This window comes from Sinohyriopsis cumingii, chromosome 10, assembly GCF_028554795.1.
Source record: "Sinohyriopsis cumingii isolate HCF-2022 chromosome 10, ASM2855479v2, whole genome shotgun sequence".
NCBI lineage: Eukaryota > Metazoa > Mollusca > Bivalvia > Unionida > Unionidae > Sinohyriopsis > Sinohyriopsis cumingii.
Window position 1 is genome coordinate 42,098,080 of NC_142970.1, and position 26,745 is coordinate 42,124,824.

Below are 26,745 nucleotides of genomic sequence, written 5' to 3' on the forward strand. Positions count from 1 at the left end.
ATAAATATATATATATATATATATATATATATATATATATATATATATATATATATATATATGTATATATATATATATAACCAAAATCTTCAAGAGCACATGATTGTTGTTTGTTATGTATATTTAATGTTGTATTGTGTGCTTGATTTTTGTCAGCAATTCAATGTTAAGGATGACAATGTTCATACCTGACACTTGTCACGATCGCATGCTGTAAGCACGATGTTTACTAATTATTGAGTTTGAAATCCATGTATGTTTACGACTTACTGAAAATTCCCATTGAAATTCCTGAACTTTCATCGTAGGTCATATTTTAAAAAAAAAAACATGTAAACAAAGCTGTGTTTGTAATTCAATATTGTTGTTGATTGACCTATTGGAATCCATTAATTGTATAGTTGTCTGCTTGTATTCATAAATGATACAGCAGGAATTTATTTAAATTATTCATTATTATTGTTAAAAGCTAATTTATTTTGGATTAAAACCGTATTTTTGATTTATTAAATGGCATTATTTCATAGCAGGACATTGATGTCTGCTGGTATTTCAGGACTCTCAGACTTGTCATTCAGTGAGAAAATGTTATATTCTTGAATGCTGTGTTATGACATTTAAGATTATTTAGAATTTAATTCGCAATGCTTTAGCATTCTTAACATTCAAGGGAAATGAACTGCTTGTTCAATTTTACTTGCATTACATCTTCACTTTATTTGTGTTACATATGCTAGGACCTAGAAACAGAAACGGGGCGGCTGATCCAGGTTATGAATTACTTGAAAACATTTCAGATACATAAAAGAAATGTTTTAGAATTTAAATTGATATTGTTTCAGAATAATCATTGCCAGACGACACTAAAAGGGCACTATTCGCTTGGTCTCTCGAGACTGAGATGCCAACGCTGCTGATGAAATAAGCATTGAATTTGGCATCTGAAGTCTCTTGGAAAAGATTGGGATGATAGTCTTTATTTAAAGTTGTCTTCTGTTCAAGCGTCGATAGGGTTTAGTCCTTTTGAACCGTGTTTTGTATATACTTTCCATGGACAGGTATTGAAAGATAATCTCAAATAAGTTGTCAAAAACATGTGAAGTAGCAAGGTTATTTTTTTTAAAATTCTACTCAGTGAAAAATTAAATTATGTTCTAACAGACGTGCACAGGAAAGGTATATTCATCTTGGTGATAGAGGTCTGGCTCTCTTGCTCTTACTTCAAAGTGGTATTGGGGTTAAATTGTATGGACCTTAATTTAAAAGAATGAAATGAGTTTAAGTACATCATATATATATATATATATATATATATATATATATATATATATATATATATATATATATATATATATATATATATATATATATATATATATATATATATATATATATATATATATATATATATATATATATATATATATATATATATATATATATATATATATATATCGCCTATTCCCTCTGAACCAGAATGACCCTCGTTCTATTTTGGCACCAAAATAAAATTCATTTTTCAAGCCTTAAGTGCATTACCTTCGCAACGTTTTGTTTAAAATATGTGATTCAGAACTTTTGTGATTGTACCAAGAGGAAAAATCAATTGTTCCTGGGTTTCGGTACCGTCTCCATGACAAAGTACATTTTCCCTCAAAACCAATCAGCTTTCTTTTCCCAGTGTGTAAATCATGCAAAATCTAAGGTCACTAACATTATTTAGGTAAAGTTACCTTCAACTTTGACCCAACATGTTCAATCTCATTCATTAACAGACTAACAAGCTGTTTTCCAGTTTGGTTCTCAAATTAATAAACAGGAACCACTATTCTGTCATCAGTTCAAGTGACCTTGACGTTCATATTTTAGACCTTGAAGTAAACTGGGGTCTTCATTATGCACTATGTAAATCATTTCGTAAGTTTGGTAGCTGTAGATGATAAATGGGTGGTCAAAATGGCATTCTGTACCTATATTATGTTATGTGGATAAAAAAGGCGTATGTTTCCATTTTGTACGTTTATTTATATTAAGATGCCGTAATCATGGTTTCAAGTCATTGGATCAATCCCTTCATGTTACTAATTTGGACATTTTATTTCTTTATGAAACGTATTAACGCACTCAATATCAATGCCATTTAGGGAAACAAATGAAATATAATGAGCTAGTTTTGTGGTCGTATGGATATGTCCTGATTGCATTTTCAAGCCATCACTTGAATACTTAAATGTTTGGACTAACATTTCTTGAGAAAGTCTTGTAAGTATATCTTAGCAAATGGCTTTTGGGGTAGACAATTTAAATTAATATGATATTTTTTGCACGTATATTTCAACAGTGATCCATTTCTCATTGTTTCTAATACAGTGCCAAACATTGTCAAATGAGATGAAATGTCTCTGTACCACAGCTATAGCTTCTCCAACATCATTCTCTATTATTGATTCAAAATCGCATTCCTATTCATAGAATAGGCTTTCCTTTTCCTGGTCTTGTCCATTGCGAGATTAAATGTCATGATTTCATCGTAAACACAAACAACAATGAAATTACTTTTAAATCTTATTTCACAAAATGTGACTCTATGCATGATGCAAAGAAGAAACTACCTGTTATGGGATGACTGCAACACATTACACAAGCGGTGGTGAGTTAAAATGACATAATGCTGCTCATTCTTTATGTCATCCTTTGCCATCGCGATGTCAATTAACAATCGTCAACAGTAAGGTAATCTTAAGATTAAGGCACTGTCTGCTGTGGTGGTTTTAGTGGCATGCGTACTAATTAAATAGCTGATACAAACCAATGACAATTATGGCTTATTAGTGATATGACTATAACTGGCGTTTATTACTTGCCTGAAAAAAGTGGCTAATTAGAGATAATCTGTGACTGTAAAACGATTTCTGGTAATGATCAAATCAAGTAAAGTAGTTTTGATATAAAGTTTTTAGTTGACAGATGTTGAAATTTTTAATGTTTTCTTTCTTTAAATTTAAGTTTTATAATTTAGATTATGTGGCCATATTATCATTACTTAATTATTATAACGCTTGCGTTATAACGTTTGAGAGCTGAAGTGGAATGGAACCCCAGAACAATAGTGGTTGTGTGGAGCTTTTTAAAAGAAAAGTTCGTAAAATGTAAAATGATTAATCGCACAAACGCTTTCCCAGTGGATTCCTATGGGATGTTAACAATTATGTCATTGTTTGCAGTGGGATCCGATAGCACCGACGGCTTAGTGGTTAGAGCTTCCGCTTCGGATGCAGTATCGAGTGGGTTGGAACCCTGGCCGAGTCATACCAAATAATTTAACAATAGAAGTAGCAACTGTCTCACTTGGCACTCAGAAATAAAGGGTAAGTGTTCGGATTAATTGGCATTTTATCAGGATAAAATGGCTGGGACATGATGCTATGAGTCTGCTGAATGATGCCTCAGTGCTAAATATCACTACAAACTGCCATGCTGCAGACATCCTAGCTATATGATTTAAAATGTGTTTTAAAGCTACGTTATAATCCAAACACACACACACATGCACGCAGTGGGATCCAGGATCCAGGATCTAGGTTGCTGTTTCCTGAATGCATCAACTGTTACTTATTTCCTAATGGTCGGTTCACAATTAGAATGCGAAAGATAGTGATAACTAGAAATATGCCAATGTTATTAAATTAATTATCCTCTAGGTACACTTCTCAAGTAAAGTCTAACCAATGTGTTGTAATGATGGTCATATTTAATGGATAGTTTATATGGCATTGTCTTTAAATGTTAGATGCTACATTCCATCACTGATTTTGAGTGGTCTACAACATTTTCAAAACACATGTATCATTTCGTTAAGAAAATAATCAAATATAACTGGATTGTTTTGGCATGAAGTGAGGACTAAACGGCATCAATATTTATATGATGTATAATGCAAAATCCTTGACACACAAGGTGTGTACCGCAATGCCCTAATTTTATTTAACATTGTGGTTAGAAAATTAAAAAATTTACTTACCAATTCCCAGACTGAACACATCATACGATGCATGGTAATTATTCGGGTCCATATTGGGAGGATGGTAGCCCTCCGTGCCCATTATTCGAGTTTGTGTCGCATGGGTTTTATTTCCTTTGGCTTCTACGGCTATTCCAAAATCACCAATTCTCACATTGTAGTTTTTATCAAGCAGAATATTGCGGGATGTAAGATCTCGGTGAAAGATTGGATCCCTGTAAAAGTAAAATTTTCCATTATTTCAGAATACTGCATTCAACCGTGCTTAATCTTACAGAAAAAATATAAAGATTTTTAAGAAATTAGACTTAAAAAGGCAGATATCAACTGTCAGTAATAATTTGACTTTCAAAATTTAAATAAATAAATATCTTGTTGTAATTCTAGTCAGTCCACATACATATACACGTACTTTACAAAAAGCCCTTATCAAAATGAACGTTGAACTAGTTGTGTTTTCCATAAAATACCACACTATCGTACACATGGTAATAGGAGTCGAAGAGCAGAGATGTTTACTCCTATCAGAAACAATCACACTCGTTGTGTATTACAAATCCATGATAACAGATTGAATGGATGTTAAAGTCTGTCGTGTATATTCTTTATCACAACTGTATAGCGACGATGAGTAAATTGTATTTGTATTGTCAATCTTATCTCTACGGACTGAACATGGTCACGGAAGAAAGTTGAAAACATGTCCGGAGGTCGGCAGGAGAGAAATTCGTAGAAATTGACTTACATCAACTTTTGTCATATAGTTTGTTAGTAATTTCTAAGAACTATCAGCAGCTGGAACTTTTATGTGATCTTGTTAATATAGTAGTTTGTTTCACATACTATTTTTTATATTCTCTTAGCAGATTCATAGATCAGTTTATGAATAGCGAGACTGGTGGAACCGAAATCTCCTCAGGCTTAGGAAGTTCTCTTTTATCAGTGCTGAGCAGGTCCCTAAAACTATTATGCCATAGATAAGTCTTTTGATACGATGCATTAGGTTGTCGGAGCATGTCTGTCAAGCAAGAAGCGCATGCACTTGTCAAGTTGTCCTGCTGAAGTGGGTACCGAAGTTACTAGGTTTGTTTTCGTGGCATGCATTTGTTTAATTCTTTTTATCATACGGAGGTTCTTCATAGTAGCAAACATAGATGGCCAGAAAGGGAATGATATGTTGAGATTGCATATGACGCAAAGGTGATCTGATGCAAGCTAGTTAGATGCCAAAATGAAGACTGTATAATAATAGTATCATGTCTATAAAGAATCCAGTCTAAAATGTGACAATCGTTCGACCATGCGCAGGATTGTAGAGGCAGAAAAATGGACCTACCAAGGTTCCGTTATGAGCGATGCTTGAACCAGTTCAAAAACAATCAAAATTCGAATTTAAAAGTTGGATTGAACTTAAGACGGTGAATTATGGACCTAAATGACAATGAATCGATCTCCATGGGAATGGCGTGAGAATAACTGTATGGAGTAACCGGAAGGTATACAATCCACTAATTTTGGAACATTGCCTGACATTTTTAGCTGTTAAGAAAAAGACATCGATATCCTAACGATATATAAAGTTCACAAGTCGTGTTTGCCCGTCCGGTGGTCTTACTGATCGGCCGTTGAATAATACAATGCACACTGGTTGATGATTGTTCAATGTTTAAGATGAAATTGAATTAAGTGTTTAAAATTAACGTTCGACTTTCCAAATTGCTTTCTAGGAAATGGCGAGAGGAAGATAATAGGGATGTGTTTTCCTGTTCTAAGCTGAGCATACTTTGAAAAAACAATTTGTTTTTCATTGCCATTTACATTTAAGTATATATTAATTTAGCCCCAGGTTAAATCTAGTGCACATTGTTGTATGGATCACACAAAGCATATCTTGATGCAGTTAGCAAGGGTCCATCATAACACAATCGGTTGATTGGCGAATATAGCATGATGATGGGATGTTCAGAACAAAAGATGAATGCAGTAATGATGCAAAATGACTTAGAAAAAGACTGATAGTTCTCCTCTCCAAGACAAGTAAATTAAGAAACATTATCTAATACAACATCCAATGCATTATGAGATCATTAATGTGTCAGAATACTGTCAACAAACACGTTTTTGTCATTAAAAAATGCAAACCAATCCAAAGTAGCTGCTTTAAGCATGTTAAGCAATTATATTTATTTCGAACTGCCTCTAAATAATTCACTGATACTATAAGCTGAGTTCCTTTATAAACCAAACAGTCCACTTAGCGCCAAGCTAATTATTGCATACATGTATAATGACATGCATCTCATAATTGTTTTAAAATTGACCCAATAATAAAACGTAGCTGTGTATATTTATAACCAAGCTATTCTGGAAAATGTATTCTTAGCTTAATCTGTATATTCAGAACATTATATTGATTTAGATTAGATAAGGATAATTTTTATATATGCAGAATGTATATATACCTCATTGTCACGTGCCCTATAACAATGAATATTAATGGACCACAATTAGCAAATCATTGACTATCATGCAAATAACTTAATGGATTGACATACACACTTTACCTCACTGTCCCACCACATAGCAGGTTACACTGACCTTCATTCAACATTTCATCGAATCAACTGAGATACAAAAGTAACACTAATGACCTATCACATTACTGGGATGCCGACCTTCATGGAAAAGTTACCTGATAAGACAAATGATCCCCAACAACGTTTAAGACACTGATTTTCATACAAAACTTAATTTATTCAAAATGCAGACAAGATAACTATAATGCATGAGAGACTTATGTAACTAAATGAATGGACAGACAAACCTGATACGCCCAATTCATACTTACAGCGGGACATAAACTAACTAAATAATGTTAAGTAGATATACGGATAAATATATTTTCTTTGAAACATATGAAGACTTTATCACCATCAGATTGTCAATGCGCTCAAGCAAAGTATTTACTCAGATTATTTTGCATATTGTTGATTATTATATACCCCATATTTTTTCTTACATTTTATGATGTGGAAACTCACTCATGATTGTGACCCAGACATATTTAATACTTGTTCACCTATAGGATATACCAAATATTCAATTATTCTAAGTTCATTTTAATGAAAACGGGTCTCTAAGAATTAAATAAGGCTTATATCAGCCTGATTTGATTCAATTTGGGTGTTGTAATATTTATACAATTTGAAAATTCAATCTGATACGAAATTGAGTCAGATTTAGATGATCAGTTCTAGAGATTCAAATGTTAAAACTCGTGTCTTCTAACAAAGGCTATGTTTAGATGACAGATGAAAATTATACGGATTTGCATGCAAGGATGATTATTTTTCAAATTCGTGTAATTTATTTTTTAATTATTCAATTTTTTGGGGGAGTTTGATGTAGTTGCTATGTTTCATCATCATTTAAATTTGCTATAAAGCTTATTAAATTTATTACATTCTAGTTAGCAGTTCTTGAGGTCTTGATATCTTAATTATTTGCATCTCTATGGAAGATGACAGATCTGCAACTTTGGAACAGATATGAAAGGGCTTCATCCCAGGATGCCTGCTTTCAGAATAGTTTTTTTATTAAACAAATTCATTATAGGATTACGTAAGAAGAATACATTATTTTTTCTTTCTATTTCTGTAATGATTATTTATAATGGATAAACATCATTGAAATGACTTTGAAAGAAATTTATGCCTTTGTGTTTTGTGTAAAATGTGGCCAAAGTCTGACAAATGGAGTTTGTGTGAAGATAAAGATAACAACTGCGAATGGACATTACATGCTAAAGGATGCCTAGTAGGTGATGATGCTTAGAATAAGATCACATGACCTTATATCAAAGTGAGTAAAAAAGAAGACAAAGAATTTTTATATTTCGTTCAAATGTGTTCTACTATATACTGATGATCAGTGATTCCTAATAGGATGAAAATTGTCTAACCTTGAACACGAGTTAAGTTTTCATGTTTAAACAATTTTGTTACTACAGGTCCAACTCGCATGTCATAAAAATAGATATAATTTTTAACTTCAATTTTCATCCCATTCAAAAAAGTTGATGTCTGTTCAGGAATGTTTCATCAGCCAATCAAAGCATCATTATTATGAAATAAATCGACAATTCCTCGTTTTTTTAATCTTGGTGAGTGTCTTTTCCACTTTCCAGTAAAGGAGGTTATCCTGCATAATGGTATGCATTCCAGTACAGAATGAAAATAGTATCGAAATAAAAGTCGTTGTTTCAGGTAAACAATGACAAAGCAATTGTCCCTTAGCTGTTCACAGTACATACCTCACTAATGGAATAGACATATGAAGGAAATCCACAGCTTGTACCATCTGATGTATACATCGAATCCAAATTCGAGAATTTGTATCCTTGGCACTCAACTTCTCCCCTCCATTGACACGGTTAATATTATGACGGAGATCTCTGTTCTTCATGTAAGGGTACATTATGTAGCAAATGCTGAAAAACAAGAAGTGTGTCAAGCTTACACTTATTCTGCTATCAGTAGATCATTACTAAAAGATCCTAGTTTAAAATTGCAAGAGAAAACTTTCCGGTCGACCAAAATGCATAGTTTCTGTACATGCAGAGTGGAGAAAACCCTATTTAGTTGTTTAAATAAAAAAAACTGAAAATGAAAGTCAATCATAAAAGCAGCAAGAGGAGGCAAAAGTGATGTATACAACGAGTCCAAATTTTATAATTTGACTCCTTGTGACTCAACTCTTCCCCTTTATTGACGGAGATCTCGGTTCTTCATGTAAGGGTACATTATGTATCATATGCCGAAAAAATGAGTGTGTCAAGGTTACATCTATTCCGTTATCAATAATTCATTACTGAAATGTCCTAGTTTAAAATTGCATGAGAAAACTTTGTGGTCTACATATCTTTTGAGGGAACACATTTTAAGGATCAAAAACGGTTAAATTGCGGTAGCTACAGAGTGGACAAAACCCCATATCGTTGAAACTGAACATGAAAGGCAATCATGAAAGCAGTAATAGGAGTAAAAAGCGATGCGAAAATATGGGTTAACGTTTGTTTATGTTAAGCCATTGTTCTGATAAGCATTAAGTCAAAATTGACTTCAATTCATTCCGTCGTTCAAGAAATATATACCTGACATACAATCTATAGTGATTTGATCAATTTCAAAGTCAAAACAGGGCTATAAGTTGACGAAAATGTGTGGGAATGAAAGTATAAACAAAACTTGACTGATTTCTTCTAAACTTTAATAAACCTCACATATATAACATAATTCGAACGTTATGAGGGAGAAACAAACTGTATGATAAAAATCAACTTTAAAAAGATGGGTCATTACATAGGCAAATAGTGACAGAAAAAAGTTGAAAATCAAACTTGACCTGGATCTTTGTTCATATCAAGTCTTTTACCGAAAAAATAAATCAAAAACGTTTTGTTATAGGGTGTTAGTGAAGTTTTTATTTTAAGTTATGTGCGATTGTGTTATAAATGTTTCTTATATTTAAATGCCTGACGACATAGCTTATATTAGCTGTCACATAAGTTTCCAAGGTCACAATAATAGGTGTACTGAAAGGAAATGCCGGATCTTAAGAACAAACAAACAATGTACATAATGGACAAAATTATCTATTTAATATGCTGTATTCAGTAAAGGCAGGTGTGTGTAGCAGTCCTGTTCTACAGCCATGCGTAAGTATTTTGAGTAATGCTCAATAGTATTCGGAGTTATTTCAGAAGAAGAAGGAACATTAAAAGTAACGAGATTCTGAGAAATAGTGAACCTGATTATTGTGTTCGTAAGGGTGACTAGGAATGTCATCTAACATTTGTAAGTATCAATTCCTCTAATCTGTATCGCTGGGATATTATCGGCATATTAGTACTGGCGCCCCAGAACATGATTGCCATAGTAGTGATATAATAGCACGCGGAATAATACTGACCATTATTGGTGATCATTAAAAGTTTAGAGTTTATCAGTGTATACTTGTATGAAAAGGTTTCGCCTCCAATGGAGCTTTATTAACAAGAAACACACCAGCATTCTCATTTGCTTTTAATACAAGTATTAAAATGAATTATGAGTATGATGTTATTTATTGTGCAAGCATATTTTAATATCCGGAGTCATAAAATGGTGGGGTTGGACAGGCAAAGGTGTACCCAATTAAATACTATTGAAAATATATAGATATTCTACCGCTACACAGTTATATTATGCACGTTTTTGTATCCTCCAAGTTGCAAAATCAATTATCATGTTAACAATGATAAACTGCAATTGTGAGTGAAAATTGTCACTTAGTTGCGTTCTTGCAACAACACGACTTTCAATGCAGTAACCAGAGAATGACATCAATACTTCATAATTATGCAAATACACTTGTTGTGTACTTAAAACAATCATCAGTCATTAGTTACCAAATTTGTTTTAATGACTAGAGTCTAAAGGTATATACTCAATTACCACATTTGCTCTCAATTTAACCTCAGCTAATGGTACAGATTCAGTACAATATGACCATGGACAAAATTTAGACAACTGTCCGAAGTAAATGACTGCCACATTTCAACAAGGATATATATATACATCTCTCTCTCTCCCTCTCTCTTTATATATATATATATATATATATATATATATATATATATATATATATAGGGGCCCCGAGTGGCCGAGTGGTCTATTGCGCTCTCCGTTACGGATCACTGCCATCTCACCTCTGTCTGCGTGGGTTCGAGTCCAGGATTCGGCAAATGTGGATATGTGAGAAAGCATGCCAGATCCTTTTCGTGGGTCGGTGGTTCTTCCCGGGGTTTTGCCGGGTTCTTCCTCCACCATTAATATTGGCCGTCATTCAAAGCCTATCGTGTGCTGAAAACTGGAGTTAAACCCCACAACAACAATATATATATATATATATATATATATATATATATATATATATATATATATATATATATATATATACACACATATATGCAAGGCTGATTAGAAGATAGTGATGCTAAATATCCTACATCAGTGAATTTGAGTTTAAGATACAGTTTAGATAACGCAGATATAGTTGTGATGCGTTACCTAACTCACTGTATCTCAGATAACTAAACTACACGCATTAGGGCATGCCAATCTGACTTTGTCAAATGAAAGGACCACTGAAATGTTGTGACTCCTAAGATTCGATAAGCCCCCATTGATTACGCTAGAGGAATAAGGAAAAATATCACAACCTAGATATTATAAAAAAAAACATATTCACGACTAACTCTGTCAACGCCTTATACTACGAAGGCAGAGCTTCTGATGACTGGATCATGATATCTACTATCCATCTAAACGTGTTCCAGTAAGTTTACAAATGGATCCACACATTTTCAAACACTGATTTCGAAGGACACTTTCTAAAAATACTTTCTAAACATTTTCAAGTCTGGAATCATGAATTGCTAGCTGTAAGATGAATTTTAATTATGACATAAAAGTCCTTAATTGGTTCAATTAATACTATTATAGCTGTTATGTACATGATGTCTTTAACATCTGACTTTTTTTTGGTTGATAAACTGCTATCTGATATGCAAGGGAATTGTACTTGCTAGCTTTATGATGAATTTCAATTATACCATTAAAGTTTTAATCAGTTCGATATTACCATTATACCTGTATTTTTTAAATTTTTAAACGGCTGACATTTCATTGGTAAATAAAATATTATCAGACATACAATGTATATACACGCCATGTGGTTGATTGTCATTTCAGTTTTATTGCATAATGTATCCAACATGTTAATTTAAACTAAACTTCCTCCATTATATACCATTCATATTAATTTCATCTAAGTAATAGTTACCTATCATTATTACTTTTCTTTCACTTTCCCTGCTGCGAATCACTTATATTCTTTCCTCTAATTAGAGTCGTTGAACAAAACTAAGCAATGTCGTTGCTACTTAAATCATTAGGAATATCTTTGGCCTGGACAAAGACTGAAAGGATATCAGACATGGCAGGTAAAAGGGAATTTCGTGATAATATCTGGCAAATATTGCATTGCTATTTTTGTCAGCCCCAAAATAATATATTAGTCATCCTAATGCATTTGCTGACGTTTCTTGGCTTGTGGAAGGCTAATGGCCATAGTATTAGCTGTGAGAGAGAACATATCATCTGTTTTCCGTACAGCACTCTGCTGCTATCTGGAAAGTAATTTTTGTGTAGCCTTCTACCTTAGTTTAATTGGACCTAATGTGTTTGCCGTTATTTTGGTGTTAAATGTAACGAAGATGGGACAAAGACAAGATGGAGTGAGATCATGAGAAGGCCATTGCTTTTATAGCAGCCACGAATATGTCATTAAGGGAGTAACTAGTAAGTCCATTACATTGTCAGAAACAATATAGATTAATAGCTGCCACAATTGTAGGATGACATTTGTAAAATATATAAATTTTCTGACTCTCCTATCCAATTCGATTTCTCAAAATATAAACATAAGACTTTAAATTTGAATGTTATTTTAACATTCCCTAGAAAATATCTCACTAAGACTATGGGAGTCAATTTGTTTAGGTGCTAAAAAAATCTAGATAAACCTTGGCCAGATAACTGGGCTGATATAGAAAGGAGACTGAGGCGAAGCTGCAAATTTAAACGCAGACAACTTTTTTGCACGGTTTGGCATGAATTTCGCTTCTTCTCCAGCTGAACACTACAGGAGGAAGAAAATACTGTATGGCTCCTGAAGGCAGCCTCATTCAAACATTCATAAGGTAGGTTTTGTAACACATGAACGGTTCGGCCAAGGTGTTCATAAACAAGAGATGCTCAAGCTACTTGATCTGTTTTGTAAAATGAGGTTCAGATCCAAAGGTGTAGATCATAGGACACATAATGAGTAATGGAAGGTCAGTTCAAGATCCTATATTGGTAAGGGCTGTGCTGTTATAATTTTGTTGAAAATGGGAAACACAAATGTGAGCTAAGAGAAGGGCATTAATATATGGACTAAATAATACCATCCACGTGTAAACCTTTGAAGTCACTTCCTACTAACATCGGTAATCAAGTATTGAACCCAGACGATAAACTATATCTTTTTGATACAAGTAGGACTTGAATATCACGGTTTTGAAAAACAAATTTTGAGATAAAATAAATACACTCCACTAATTCATTAATTTTCTTTTCCACGCAGATAAGTCCTCGGTCCAAGCTAACATTCTTCTCCAATTAGTAACTAGTAATTGGAACTTCTGATTTGAAATGAAATCGATCCCAGTCTGCTTTCTGCATTATATTCATTATGTGAAATGCCAAAGATCTGAACCAAGACTTCATGATATCAGAACCGAGTGAGAGTGCAGACTACTGTGAACTGGAATAAGGCACCTTTGAAACTTGTCTTCCTGTAACAATAATGCTCTCTCAATATATTACTTCAATATGATGAGTTACTCATTTTCAGGTAAATATCCCTTCTATGAAAACCCAACCAATCAGAAATTAATTCACCTGGTTTTCCGAGGGGAAAATCCATGACCTGAACTTCAATCGCATCATATTAATCAGCACGATTTATTCTGCACATTCCAAGGTAAAAAGGTCACAATGATATGTACTGAAACGAATTAACCTCATCTAAAGCAGAAACCCATAATGTACATAATGGAAAAAAATATTTCATATGCTGTCTACTAAACAACCTTGATAATATACAATCATGAATACAATATAAAACATATAAGATAATTTAGGCAAAGACAAGATGCTTTTCTCTTAAGTTAAACATACATTATGTGTGTGATTCATGATTACATTTGAGCATTCTATCCACAAGGATATTCGTTGCACATAAAATATGGCAGAATCTTATAGTGATCTTTCTAAGACTGTTCCAGTCTTCCATACAAGGCGAATGAGCGCATATACACTCTTGATGTCGGACTTATTCTATTACAGATCCTATTGCAAGTATGCCTTATGAGGTCGATGCACCCCTGAGAGACATGAAACACTACCAGCTTTTACAGATTGTTTAAAGAGAGTACCTGGACCACAGTCCTTGAGGGTTATGCCCACTTTAGTTCCCGATGTGCACCTCATCTCTAATCCGATGAGTCTGCGTATATCAAGGAATTGGGTTCGGGAGCGTGAATCAGGACTCTAGTCAGAAACCGGTCCTAATCTGCATTTGGGTGCAATGGAAATCAGCCTCTTGTGAAATCCAAGATTGCAATATCTCCAGGTACTGTCTTCTCATTGCAAAGAACAAGAACTGCACAGAGCACAAGGCATTAATTAATCGAGATCAAAATTTCAAGAATACATTTACACAAAATGCTCAAATGGATACAGTCTTACTTCTCCGCGTCATGGATTATGAAAAGACGAGTCAAGGGACTGACAAATGAAGCTACGGAGATAATGGCATGGGAGGCCATCATCACTATAGTACTATCCATAGGCTCTAAGACCGTCAAGGATTTGACAGAGACATGAGCCAAAGTCTTAGCTGACTTCCATACTTGTGATACATCTGAATCAAAGTGGGGGAGGCATTTGGCACCATGCCAGGGAATGCACCCAATAGCTAGAATCTTTCACAGAATTGTGTATTCATAATATTTATCTAGTATACCTAAACTAAAATGTCTTCAAATTTCGTTGCCATATACAGTATTTCAAAACACCAAAGTTCGGTTCACCCCATAGTGCACAATCAAAGTGCTTTCAATGAGAAAACCAATAAACGTAATCTCTCTTGTCATGGAATGCACCATAGCCAGGATACTAATAGACCCGAGTTAGACTGTAATGTCACTATTCAAATTCTTGCGTTAGGGAGCTCTCCACTGAATGAGAGCAATCTTTAGCTGTTGAGGAAGGTGAGCTATATATTTGCACTATCTTTTCGCTATCCATTTGATATACTGGATGTACCAGTATTTATTCACAATTTTAAATGCTGAGACCAAGTCTCTTGTCCTATAAGGAAATAGTCAGCCGTCTGAATTTGGATGTCTGGATATGACCATGTGTCTCAACTTATAGGTGTGATTTTGTTAGGAATATCCAGCTGTTGTTGAGTATGATCTTGATATAGTTAACAGAATCAGCTCTGCGGAATTGATCCTTAAGTGGATTACCCACCCGATGTACTTAGAAAATTCATGGTAGCACTTTAGTCATCACAAAGAAGTAAATCATGTACTGCCGAATTCTTTTTTCACAATCGATGAAGCTCCTATTGCTAACTATCTTGATTCCAGTGAGACTAACCTTATTGCTATGACGATGCGATGCTTGAACAAGGCATCCCAGAGAGCACATTTTAATGAGGGCGATGCAAACACACAGATGTAATATATGCAACACAATGCACATATGCGTAAAATGCTCACAGAGAACTGTAAAATGCTAATGATATTTTATTGGCATTGATACACGTTATATTGAAAACATTTATCGGACTTGGAGAGCCACCGACTAATTGTGGGTTTTGTAATATGCTTGCGTAAGATCCTCAGTATGGATTTGACCGGTGAACCATGCAAGTATCATTCCGGTTCAAAGACGAATGCACCTTACATGAACATGAATGACTCAAGAAGTTATCTAGCAACAATTCGCTAACCAAATATACACACAGTGATGATATCTGCCAGTGTTGCCGTATCAGGGTATGTGTATGGACGCGTTAAAACTGTACATCATAAGCCTAAGCATTCACACAGAAACTGCAGAATGTGCATATACTAAAAACAGTGGAAAAGATAGCATCGCTAACAGGAACAAACAGGGGACAGGATAAAATTCATAAAATAACCAATGTACCAAACATATTAAAAATACATGAGCCCAAGAGTAGAGAGAATCGAATGTGTGACACGCACAATTCACACATTTCAAGAGGGCTACATCAAGCAAATGCACAAGTAAGTTGGTGTGATAGCACAATGGACGCAGGATATAGATGATAGAGTCAGGGAATATTTCTACAAAGATGAAGTTAAGCTGAGCAGCAAATCAACCTGGGATGCATTCCAATTTACTGCATTGCAACAATATTGATTCAACCAAGAAGAGCATAAATCTTATCTGTTATTCACCAGGGCTCACTTGTTCATGTTAACAGTCATTGGAAATAATAGCGATCATTTCAGACATTAAGCACGTATTCAATGTTACTTAGACCCTCAATGTTATCGAAGCAAACGGTAATTGAAGGGGAACAACAAATGCCATATGACAATCATTTTTTGTAAGAAAATAAAAACCAAAATGCAGGAATTCTGTCTTGGATTTATTGCTGTGTTTGATGAGAGAACTCCTGAACTTGGCAAGGAAAGATTCCCGACCATCACAGCTAGTATAGGTGCACCAATATGAATTGCTGCCGCAGGTATATAGATGGTGACCTGTTTGGCAGATGGTATTAATGAATAATTTCACTGCAATGACATCACCGAAAACGTGTTTATTCGAAGATAATCTCGATGGCTATTAAGAACAAGACCATAACCACACGGTAACTCAAATATTTGGGTACAACACATCCTCTGCCCAGCCCTAGAATCTCGTAAGAAATTATTGGAGAGACTTATCGCTACTATAAAATGTGATAATGTTGATAGACGTTCCAATTAGTACCCCAACAATGCCATTAGCAATTGACAATGTCATCATGTCACAAGGTAGTGAAAATGCTAGCAAATTTAATACCAGCCATAAATATATCCCTTAAGTAATATTTGAATGGACATTGTACGCCGAATGATGGTACAGACAGATCATGATATAGTCCAAAAGAAGTGAGTTGGGCAGTACATGCAATCCATCTTAAAAGTAAAGTGATTTCTCAGTCACTGAAATTTAAAAGAACACCTCTGGATCACAGCAAGGACAGACGTTTATACATTTCTAAAACAAAAAGTTGACACTCAGATGATGCAAAAGCGCTTGAAGGCATATATATATATATATATATATATATATATATATATATATATATATATATATATATACCGCTCCAAAGGCCTAGTGGTTAGAGCGTCCACTTCGGATGCGGGAGGTCGTGGGTTCGATCCCTGGTTGATTCATAGCATAGACTTATAAAAATGGTACTATCAGCTGCCTCGCTTTGGGCTCAGCATTAAGAGGATAGTGTTAAGACTGGTCGGCCTGGTGTCAGGATAATGTGACTGGGTGGGACATTGTGCAACATATCTCCGACATGATGCCCCTGTGCTAAGGATCACTATAAACTGCCACACTCAGACATCGTAGCGATATATGACTGTAACATTGTTAAATGTACGTTAAAAATCCAAATCACACACACAGATACATATATATATATATATATATATATATATATATATATATATATATATATATAATCTAAAGATAGTGAAATACATGTTTACTGTACAGTAGCAAACAATCTTTTAAGACCTGTGTGTGTCAGCGATATATCTACCCATGCGCCAATTTAGTGCACATACATCGTCTCCAGTACGTAAATTGACGCACACCAATATCATGTTTTATTGATTAGCAAAAACAAAAACAAAGGTTCGGTCTAACAATCGTTGATGGTATTTAAACTAACACACCCTAATATTATGTGTTGCTGTTTAACACAAAATAAAAATTTGGTCTAACTACACTAATGGCAAGATTACAACTCTCCTAAACAGGGAAAACGCGCACATCAGATTCTTACGCTAATGTTATCATAATACATAGGTTTACAATTGAATGTCGAGCCCTTATGTTACCTGTAACTGTCACATCATTTGTAGCAACTAGATGTAAGAACCGTATAGTCACCCCACCCAAGAAAGAAGTCAACCAATGAAAAACAATTTCCATTCGCTCATTTGTATGCCTTGCGTTGATTCAAGATGATGTCAGCATTTGACTTAAAATGGCATCCAATGCTAACAAATTAAAATAGTTGCGAACCAAATGAAAGTACACTATGGACCGCATTTATGACCGAGCGATGATAATGTTATTGTTATCGAAACAGTGGAGCCTTTATCTTCCGATGATGAGGGAGGTGTAACTCGTAAGATAAAACGTAATTTATGCAGCAATGGTTGAAAACACAACTGGTTACATTTTCAAAAAGAAGTTAAGTCGAGTGAAGAATGTGACAGTGAAGATGCCTCTATGTGTTGCCATATATGTACAGAGGCTGAAAATGACATCCATGACCAAATGGGCAAAAAAACAATACATTTCAGAACATTACACTGGCAAGGCATGCTAGGTTTCCAAACCACAATCTGCTGATTGAAGGTCTGCTACTTACGTCTGTACATGGGCTGCGTCTAGAATACATCCCTTTTTAAAATACAGATCTCTTCTGAACTGACTACACGACTTGACAGCTGAAGAAATTTATGATAATGGCATTTTGAAGAATTTTGCAATTCATTATACCTGTTCAGTTATTGGCGATCGTATCAAACGTTGAGTATAGTCTTATATGTGACCTACAAATATTGCCAATTGTTACAGCTATTGAAGTTGAAAGCACTGACATAGACAATATAAACGACTTGTCATTTATGCTCAGATTATTTATGATGGCATGAAAATATCAACAAGGTTTTTAACAAATATAGAACGTTCAGATTGTAAGCTTGTTTTGCAAGTCATAACGAAAGCATTTACTTATTTTAAAAACATATTAACATCACGATCTATGGGAGCTGTATTAATTGTAGATAACCTTTATTTAGTACATCAAGAACATATCAAGCAGATGGAAACTAAATTGTAAATCATGTCAATTTTACTAATCTTAGTATTGTCGGAAAAAACATATTGTTTCCAAAAGGCACGAGTCTTAACAAAAAGACAAGTATCAACTGATAACAAACATATGTAAAATATTATGTTTAGATCAAAAGACGTAAAATTCTAAATAAGCCTTAGCCTAAATGATTGCATTGTTATTATTATTATTATTATTATTATTATCGCTATGTAGACATCACACTTATTACTAAACCTAAAACAAAAATTATAACATAATCTTTTTTTTACCAACATGGGACCAACTCAATAATGAAATTCATTTTTCGGAGGGGCAAGGAAGTGCAGCGAATCAGATGCAATAATTTTACCTCATGATAATACTTTATTTTACAGTCATGAGCCCCTTTGTATATATATATATATATATATATATATATATATATATATGGAATTAAAAGTGGAAACATTGTTTCTCATGTGGTACGCAATTCATCTTAATAAATTGAAAATCACCTCAATTATATATGAAAGTCTTTCTAAACTAAAATTAAACTCAACTGATGTCTTGATAATTAACTGATTTGTTATCACCAGTCCCTAGAAAGGAATGAGACTCTACTGGCTGAAAACAAATTCCACTAATTCAAGGTTTGACCATTTCTTTATTTAAAGGCGGAGTGTTAAAACCATCTCTGATTGAATTTAGTGAAAACAAGATTTAAAGTTACTTTCAGTGGTGGATATATGCGATGTCAGATTTGAACCAGTTTCATTTAGGAAGAAGAAAACATCATTCGTTATGAAGTGTTGAGGTGGAAACCACATGCTGGTATGACGTTTCCTTTTGGAGCAGTAATTTTCAAGATCAGATTCTATATTGACACCATATCCTTTTAGGACCATAATACGTCTTGTGGTGAAGACACATGGTTGATATGACTATCGTTCAAAGAGAGGAAATGATAACACCATTTTCAACATAGCACTTGTGGGAACCATATTTAAATTCCGAACAGCAACATTTCATTTATGTACAGCAAGACATCATAATATATTGATCATCTATTTAGAAGAGTAGCTAAAGCTGTGTTGGCTCCTAATCCGTATTGCCATGGGGCGCCTAGGTGTTGGCAATCTCAGCCAAACAAATGCTAGATCGCCCCCAAAACAGGAAACAATTTCTGCCAATCTAGTAAGGGCTTACCTATGCAAATGCATTTACTAACTTTAATCAAAACTCTACCAGGTTTTGATAACATCTTATTTATATGGGTTTGCATATATCCAATATATGAGTGCTTGATCACATAATCATATATTTGAAGACGATTCAAAATAAAATCCGATATATGGCCTCCATAGTGGTAAAAAGCTCAATCACAAAAGCAAGACCACCTAACTAGTATGCAACGATTTCGGTCATTACTGAATTCATCCGAGAATTTGATACAAGTGTAGATTTCAAATCTGATTAAACCTGAATGAAACAGATGATCATTAGCAAACAACCGCCATTAATCATATGCATGATCTCCTCATTAACAGGTGTGACTTTCACTCATTATTAAGCTCAACCCAGATTGTAATTATCAATTGTCTTTAATTCAAGTTTAATCCAAATCAGTTCAGAAATATAGTCTTTTGGAAATATGTGATGTGATGTGATGTGATTTGGATTTTTAACGTAGCTTTAACAATTTTTCAGTCATATCGCTACGATGTCTGCAATGTGGCACTTTATAGTGATGTCTAGCACTGGGGCATCATGCCGCAGACATGTAGCATGATGTCCCACCCAGTCACATTATCCTGATACCGGGCCGACCAGTCCTAACACTAACCTCTTAATGCTGAGCGCCATGCGAGGCAGCTGTTAGTACCGTTTTTGTAAGTCTTTGCTATGACTCGGCCGGGGATCGAACCCACGACCTCCCGCATCCGAGGCGGACACTCTAACCACTAGGCCACCGGAGCGGTCTTTTTTGGAAATAAAGTCAGTCAATAATGTACAAAAATAGTGCATAATTTCATTAATGATTTTTATAGTACCCCATAATTCTAATTATACATATTCCTCTTGGACTGTTTACTTGTAATTTCTAAAATCAACTTACTTTATGTTATAAGTTGTTAGTTTAAGGATTCTATAAGTTTCTGTAAATATTGGTAATTATGGCCAGGTGAGTTCAAAGGATAGATTGATTTGCATTCAGCATATCACATTCATGTGTGTCAAGTTTGAAGACTATTTATGATTTTAATCTGTGGAATTAAGTGTGCAGGCAAAAGGAATGCCAGACAATACATATATTAAATCCAAAACAACTGATCAGAGTTTGATGGCGAAATCATAAACACATGGTTATGTCAGGATCACAAACAAGTTTCTCAGCAGATATAAAATAGTTCCCCATTTAAGAATTAGTTTAGCTTTGGAACTAAGTTTGGAGACATGAAGAATCAAATATAGTACATAATTTAACTCAAAAACTATTCGTCAGTGTCATGACGGAATCATATCCATATGATCCTGTTAGGGTCCATACTATGTATCAAGATTTAAGGATATTTCTCAAATGTTGTGGAATAATGTTGGTATTAAGAATTATTATATGATGAATATAATTCTGAATTTAACAAAGAGGGGGTCAGGTATAGAAAAACTCTGCAGAGCATAATGCCAGAATGATATGCACATGTTCACCTGATTTTGGTAATGTACGCCAAGTTTCCGCATAGTCCATGGAATACGTCAGGAGTAGTTATATTCACAAGTGGTCTGGAACGTATGTACATACATACATACTACATATAATCATTACAATGTTCTTGACATTATGCTAGGAAACAATGTACATACATATTAAATATAACCATTGCGATGTTCTCACCATTATGATAGGAAACCATGTACATACATACATACCAAATATAACCATTACGATGTTCTCACCATTATGATAGGAAACCATGTACATACATACTAAATATAACCATTACGATGTTCTCACCATTATGATAGGAAACCATGTACATACATGCATATCAAATATAACCATTACGATGTTCTCACCATTATGATAGGAAACCATGTACATACATGCATATCAAATATAACCATTACGATGTTCTCACCATTATGATAGGAAACCATGTACATAAATACATACCAAATATAACCATTACGATGTTCTCACCATTATGATAGGAAACCATGTACATACATGCATATCAAATATAACCATTACGATGTTCTCACCATTATGACAGGAAACCATGTACATAAATACGTACCAAATATAACCATTACCATGTTCTCACCATTATGATAGGAAACCATGTACATACATGCATATCAAATATAATCATTACGATGTTCTCACCATTATGATAGGAAACCATGTACATAAATACATACCAAATATAACCATTACGATGTTCTCACCATTATGATAGGAAACCATGTACACAAATACATACCAAATATAACCATTACCATGTTCTCACCATTATGATAGGAAACCATGTACATAAATACATACCAAATATAACCATTACGATGTTCTCACCATTATGATAGGAAACCATGTACATACATACTAAATATAACCATTACGATGTTCTCACCATTATGATAGGAAACCATGTACATAAATACATACCAAATATAACCATTACGATGTTCTCACCATTATGATAGGAAACCATGTACATACATACTAAATATAACCATTACGATGTTCTCACCATTATAATAGGAAACGATGTACATACATACATACCAAATATAACCATTCGATGGTCTTACTGTTATGATAGGAAACCATAATGCAAATGCAGCTGATTTTATTGTGCTATTATTTGTTTTAAGTATACTTTTTATTAATTGTGTAAACAGATGACAAACGTACCAGGTCATACAAAATCACTGTTTATTGAGGTTACATTTTGTTTATTTAACTTACGTTAGGTCACACACACACAAACATACATACATACATACATACATACATACATACACACACACACACACACACACACACACACACACACACATATATATACATATATATATATATATATATATATATATATATATATATATATATATATATATATATATATATATATATATATATATATATATGTATATATATATACACAAGATTGCAAAAACCGACAGCATGAAGTTAAAAAACAAAAACATGTGAATATATAAGGTTAACAAAAAATTGTTTACTCTTAAGTATATCTTGAAGTCGAAATATGTGAGTTGTACAGACCAATCTTGAATGCTGTCATAATATTGATGCACCTATGTTTAACAGTAATTCTGTTCCAGATAGCTGGGTACTGTTAAGTAAAATGACTCTGTTCACAGGGTTTATGCTTCATGAATGAAACTAATGAAACGAGAATACAAGTATCGGAAGGGGAGCATAAGACTCTAGATGGGGTGTACTGGCTTAAGTCAGATATGTGTTTTGGACCTGATGCAGGTAACAAAAAATATCAATGAGAGCACAATCGTAACCAGGTTTGGGGGTATAGGGCTGGGGAATGAAGTCTTGGTTTTTGATAAACTACTAATGATTTGAACTGCTTAATTTTAAAGTTTTTGAAGTTTTGCGATTCTATGGTTTTTAGTAGTCTTAAACAAAGGAGCAGAAAAGAGTGAAAATGAACAAGTTTTGTAACATTCAACAAGCAATTTATTTCCCAAATATGCAAAGTGAAAAAGTAAAAACATCTTTACCGTACTGTGAATTAGATACCAAATAATCAAAGCATTTCTAACATAAGTCCTAAAGAATGAAGCTCTAATTAAATTCCAGTGGCATTTCAAATAAAATCTAATGCTGAACGTGTTACCCTACCTGTGATGGCGTGTAACGTGGACATGTGCAAACAGTCTTTTGATGAATCACAGTAATATAGTCCAAGATTTCCTTGTTTGATTCGCTATAATTCCATGTCAAAGTGTCTTTCCAGGAATATAATTGTGGACTTTGTGATTCCAGAGAAATAATTTGAAATTAATATCTGAGCATAACGATTCTGCCTAAAAAAGTTATATCCATAATAAATATTTTTCAAGTTAACAAGATTATATTGAAAACTTAGACACAAGAATAACCTGTATGAGGATTAAAATTTCATTTCAAGAACAATCTAAGTTATACTTAGACAAGGTGTCACTAAGTTTGTAATAAAGAACATGGTAATCATAATATCCTTGACTCAGACTAATGTAATATTAATAATTATCCTACTCTTAGAGAAAAACTTGCTTCAAACATGTAAACAACGTACTTGATTTTGGACAAGGACGGTAGGAATATACAATTAAACATGGCATATAATGAATACAAAAAGCAACAAACAAACAGTGTAAATTACATATACATGACAATGGACTTAAAGTAACAACAAATAATGTACAACCTAAAGGTTAAATAAAACTGTAATATATATTTTTTTCCCCAGGATATAAAGTGAAACTTTAAAAGTAACTTACGCAGTATTGTGAATTAAATCCCAAATAATTCCAGAAGTTAAATCTCAAGTTTGAACGATTAGTGTTCCGAATTAATGTAATACCTGATTCAACTGGCCTTGGATGAACTCATGAGCCAAACAACGTAATGCTTATGCTTCACGAAGGGACGGGAAGGAAAAGTTATTTTTTGTGGTAACCAAAATAGCTTCAGTTTTATAATTATGAATTTACAGCTTCGTAGAAATTTATCTATTTTAGGTTTATAACTTGTGTATATATGTGTATCATCAGCGTACAGTTGCAGAGACACAGAATGACGATATATGACACTTGAGTTAATAAAATGAAGACAATAGGGCAAAGTAGAGATCCATCAGGTACAACAAAATGGTTCAAAATGGCAGGAATATTTATAGTTGTGTTGTAGCAGCGAGAATTTTTGCAGATATCAATGAATTTTATAGGTGTTGTTGTCACAAATAGCATTTTAAAGTAATGTATGTCATTTAAATCCATGGCATGTTTGTGGATGCTCATGTTCTAATAAATACTGTTTGAACATCATTGACTCATAATGAGGTTCCATTTGATGAGTTTGTCAGGCAAAACTGGTCAATGGTTAAAGATATGATTTTGTTTAACAAAATGCAAGTGGTTGAAATGTGGCAGAAACAGTGCTTGTACTGAAAATTTGCTGGATCGGTTTCGTAAGACAAGCAGGAAAAATGTGTAATTTTCTAACTCTGGATAGGGCGTCTGTCAATAATATTGGTTAGATAAACCTGAGTTCTGATGAGATAAATTTATCATTGGGTTGTTTTCACATGTGTATTTTATAAATGTCTTACACCATAACAGTAATCCAATTATTTGTAGGAGATGAAACAGTATCTTTTCTCTGGGAAAGGTATGAAGTTCTCCTTCGTACTGATTGTCCAAGGGAAGTGTAGTTGGAAATCTTTGAGTTACAAGTAAACATGGTGCAAAGAGACGATTCTGCTAAAAGGGGGAAAGAGAAGCAAACTTCAAAGCAAGGACAATAACTTCCACATCTGATATTATTATGAATTCTTCGACAGGAATAAGAGTAACGACTGGAACAACAGTGGACGACCGGTAAGTGACAACGCAGAAAGAGAGAGAGATAGCAATAAATGGTGTGTGTGTGTTTGTGTATGTGTGTGTGTGTGTGTGTGTGATTTGGATTTTTAACGTAGCTTTAACAATTGTTCAGTAATATCGCTACGATGTCTGCAGTGTGGCAGTTTATAGTGATGTCTAGCGCTGGGGCATCATGCAGCAAACTTCTAGCGTGATGTCCCACCCAGCCACATTATTCTGACACCAGTACGACCAGACCTAACACTAACCTCTTAATGCTAAGCGCCAAGCAAGGCAGCTGTTAGTATGAATTTGTTAATAAGTATTTGGTATGAATCGGCCGCAGATCGAACCCACGACCTCCAGCAACCGAGCGGGCACTCTAACTACTAGACCACCGATGAAGTGATAGAGATAGAGAGACAGACTTACAGACAACAGAGGTCATTAAAGTCAGCAATGCATAATGAAGCTAGAGGGACTAAATTGACCCGATTATATTACCAGTGTTGAATCTGGAAAGTGACCAGGTTATGCATAGACGCCAGATCATTATGTTAGAAATACTCACTCAATTCCATCATGAAATTTGTAATATCAATGTAAATGGAACTGCAAAGGGCATTTTAGAACTCTATGAATGATTCTAACTTCTGTGTTTTGAAACTTTTGAAGTGTTGTGATTATATGGTTTTAAAAAAGTAATACGAAAAAGCAAATGTTTAGTAAAATTCAACAAATAATTTATTTCCTACAATACGAAGTGAAACATTAAAAGCAGCTTACAGAACTTAACTGTGAATGCAATCCCAAGTAATCCTAACAGTTCAATCTCAAGTCTGAAATAATAGTGTTTTGAATGAATTCAAGTCTTGATTGTTTCGATATCTCAGTAGTTTTGGATGAACTGATGTGACAACATTATTGATGTATCACAGTGGTATAATAAAGAATGTATTTGAATGAATTCACGAAATCCCCAAATAGTGCCTCAATTCAACAATCAATAAGTACTTTGTAATTTCCAATTAATAATTTAAATAAACAGGTCCTCTCACATTATAACAGCATACAATTAAAATAATGATTTCCCTATACAGATGTTAAAATAGCAGTAAATAATTATGTCGCTTGAAACTTTTATGTAACAATCTTGGGTACATTAAGAGGATCAGCATTTTTATATCAAATTTATAAACTAGGTCTGTTCAGTTTACTTACATTTTAATAAACTACCAGAATAAGATAGTTTGCAATGTTTTTTCTTTCCAAGGGGAATTCCAATGCCTTTCACTCGAATCAAAGTAAACATGTTTACA

General features: G+C 33.9%; 1 protein-coding gene across 7 annotated transcripts in view; it reads right to left on the reverse strand.

The window, feature by feature from the left end:
• The window catches only part of LOC149789932 (uncharacterized), a 475,016-nt gene that overhangs the window by 47,929 nt on the left and 400,342 nt on the right, over positions 1–26,745 (reverse strand). For all 7 annotated transcript variants that reach the window (XM_089972003.1, XM_089972000.1, XM_089971998.1 and 4 more), the window contains 2 exons: positions 8,334–8,510; positions 4,022–4,236 (listed from right to left, as the gene is read on the reverse strand). In XM_089972003.1, coding sequence (XP_089828129.1) covers positions 4,022–4,236; positions 8,334–8,510 — 392 coding nt within the window. The remainder of the gene's footprint in view (positions 1–4,021; positions 4,237–8,333; positions 8,511–26,745) is intronic.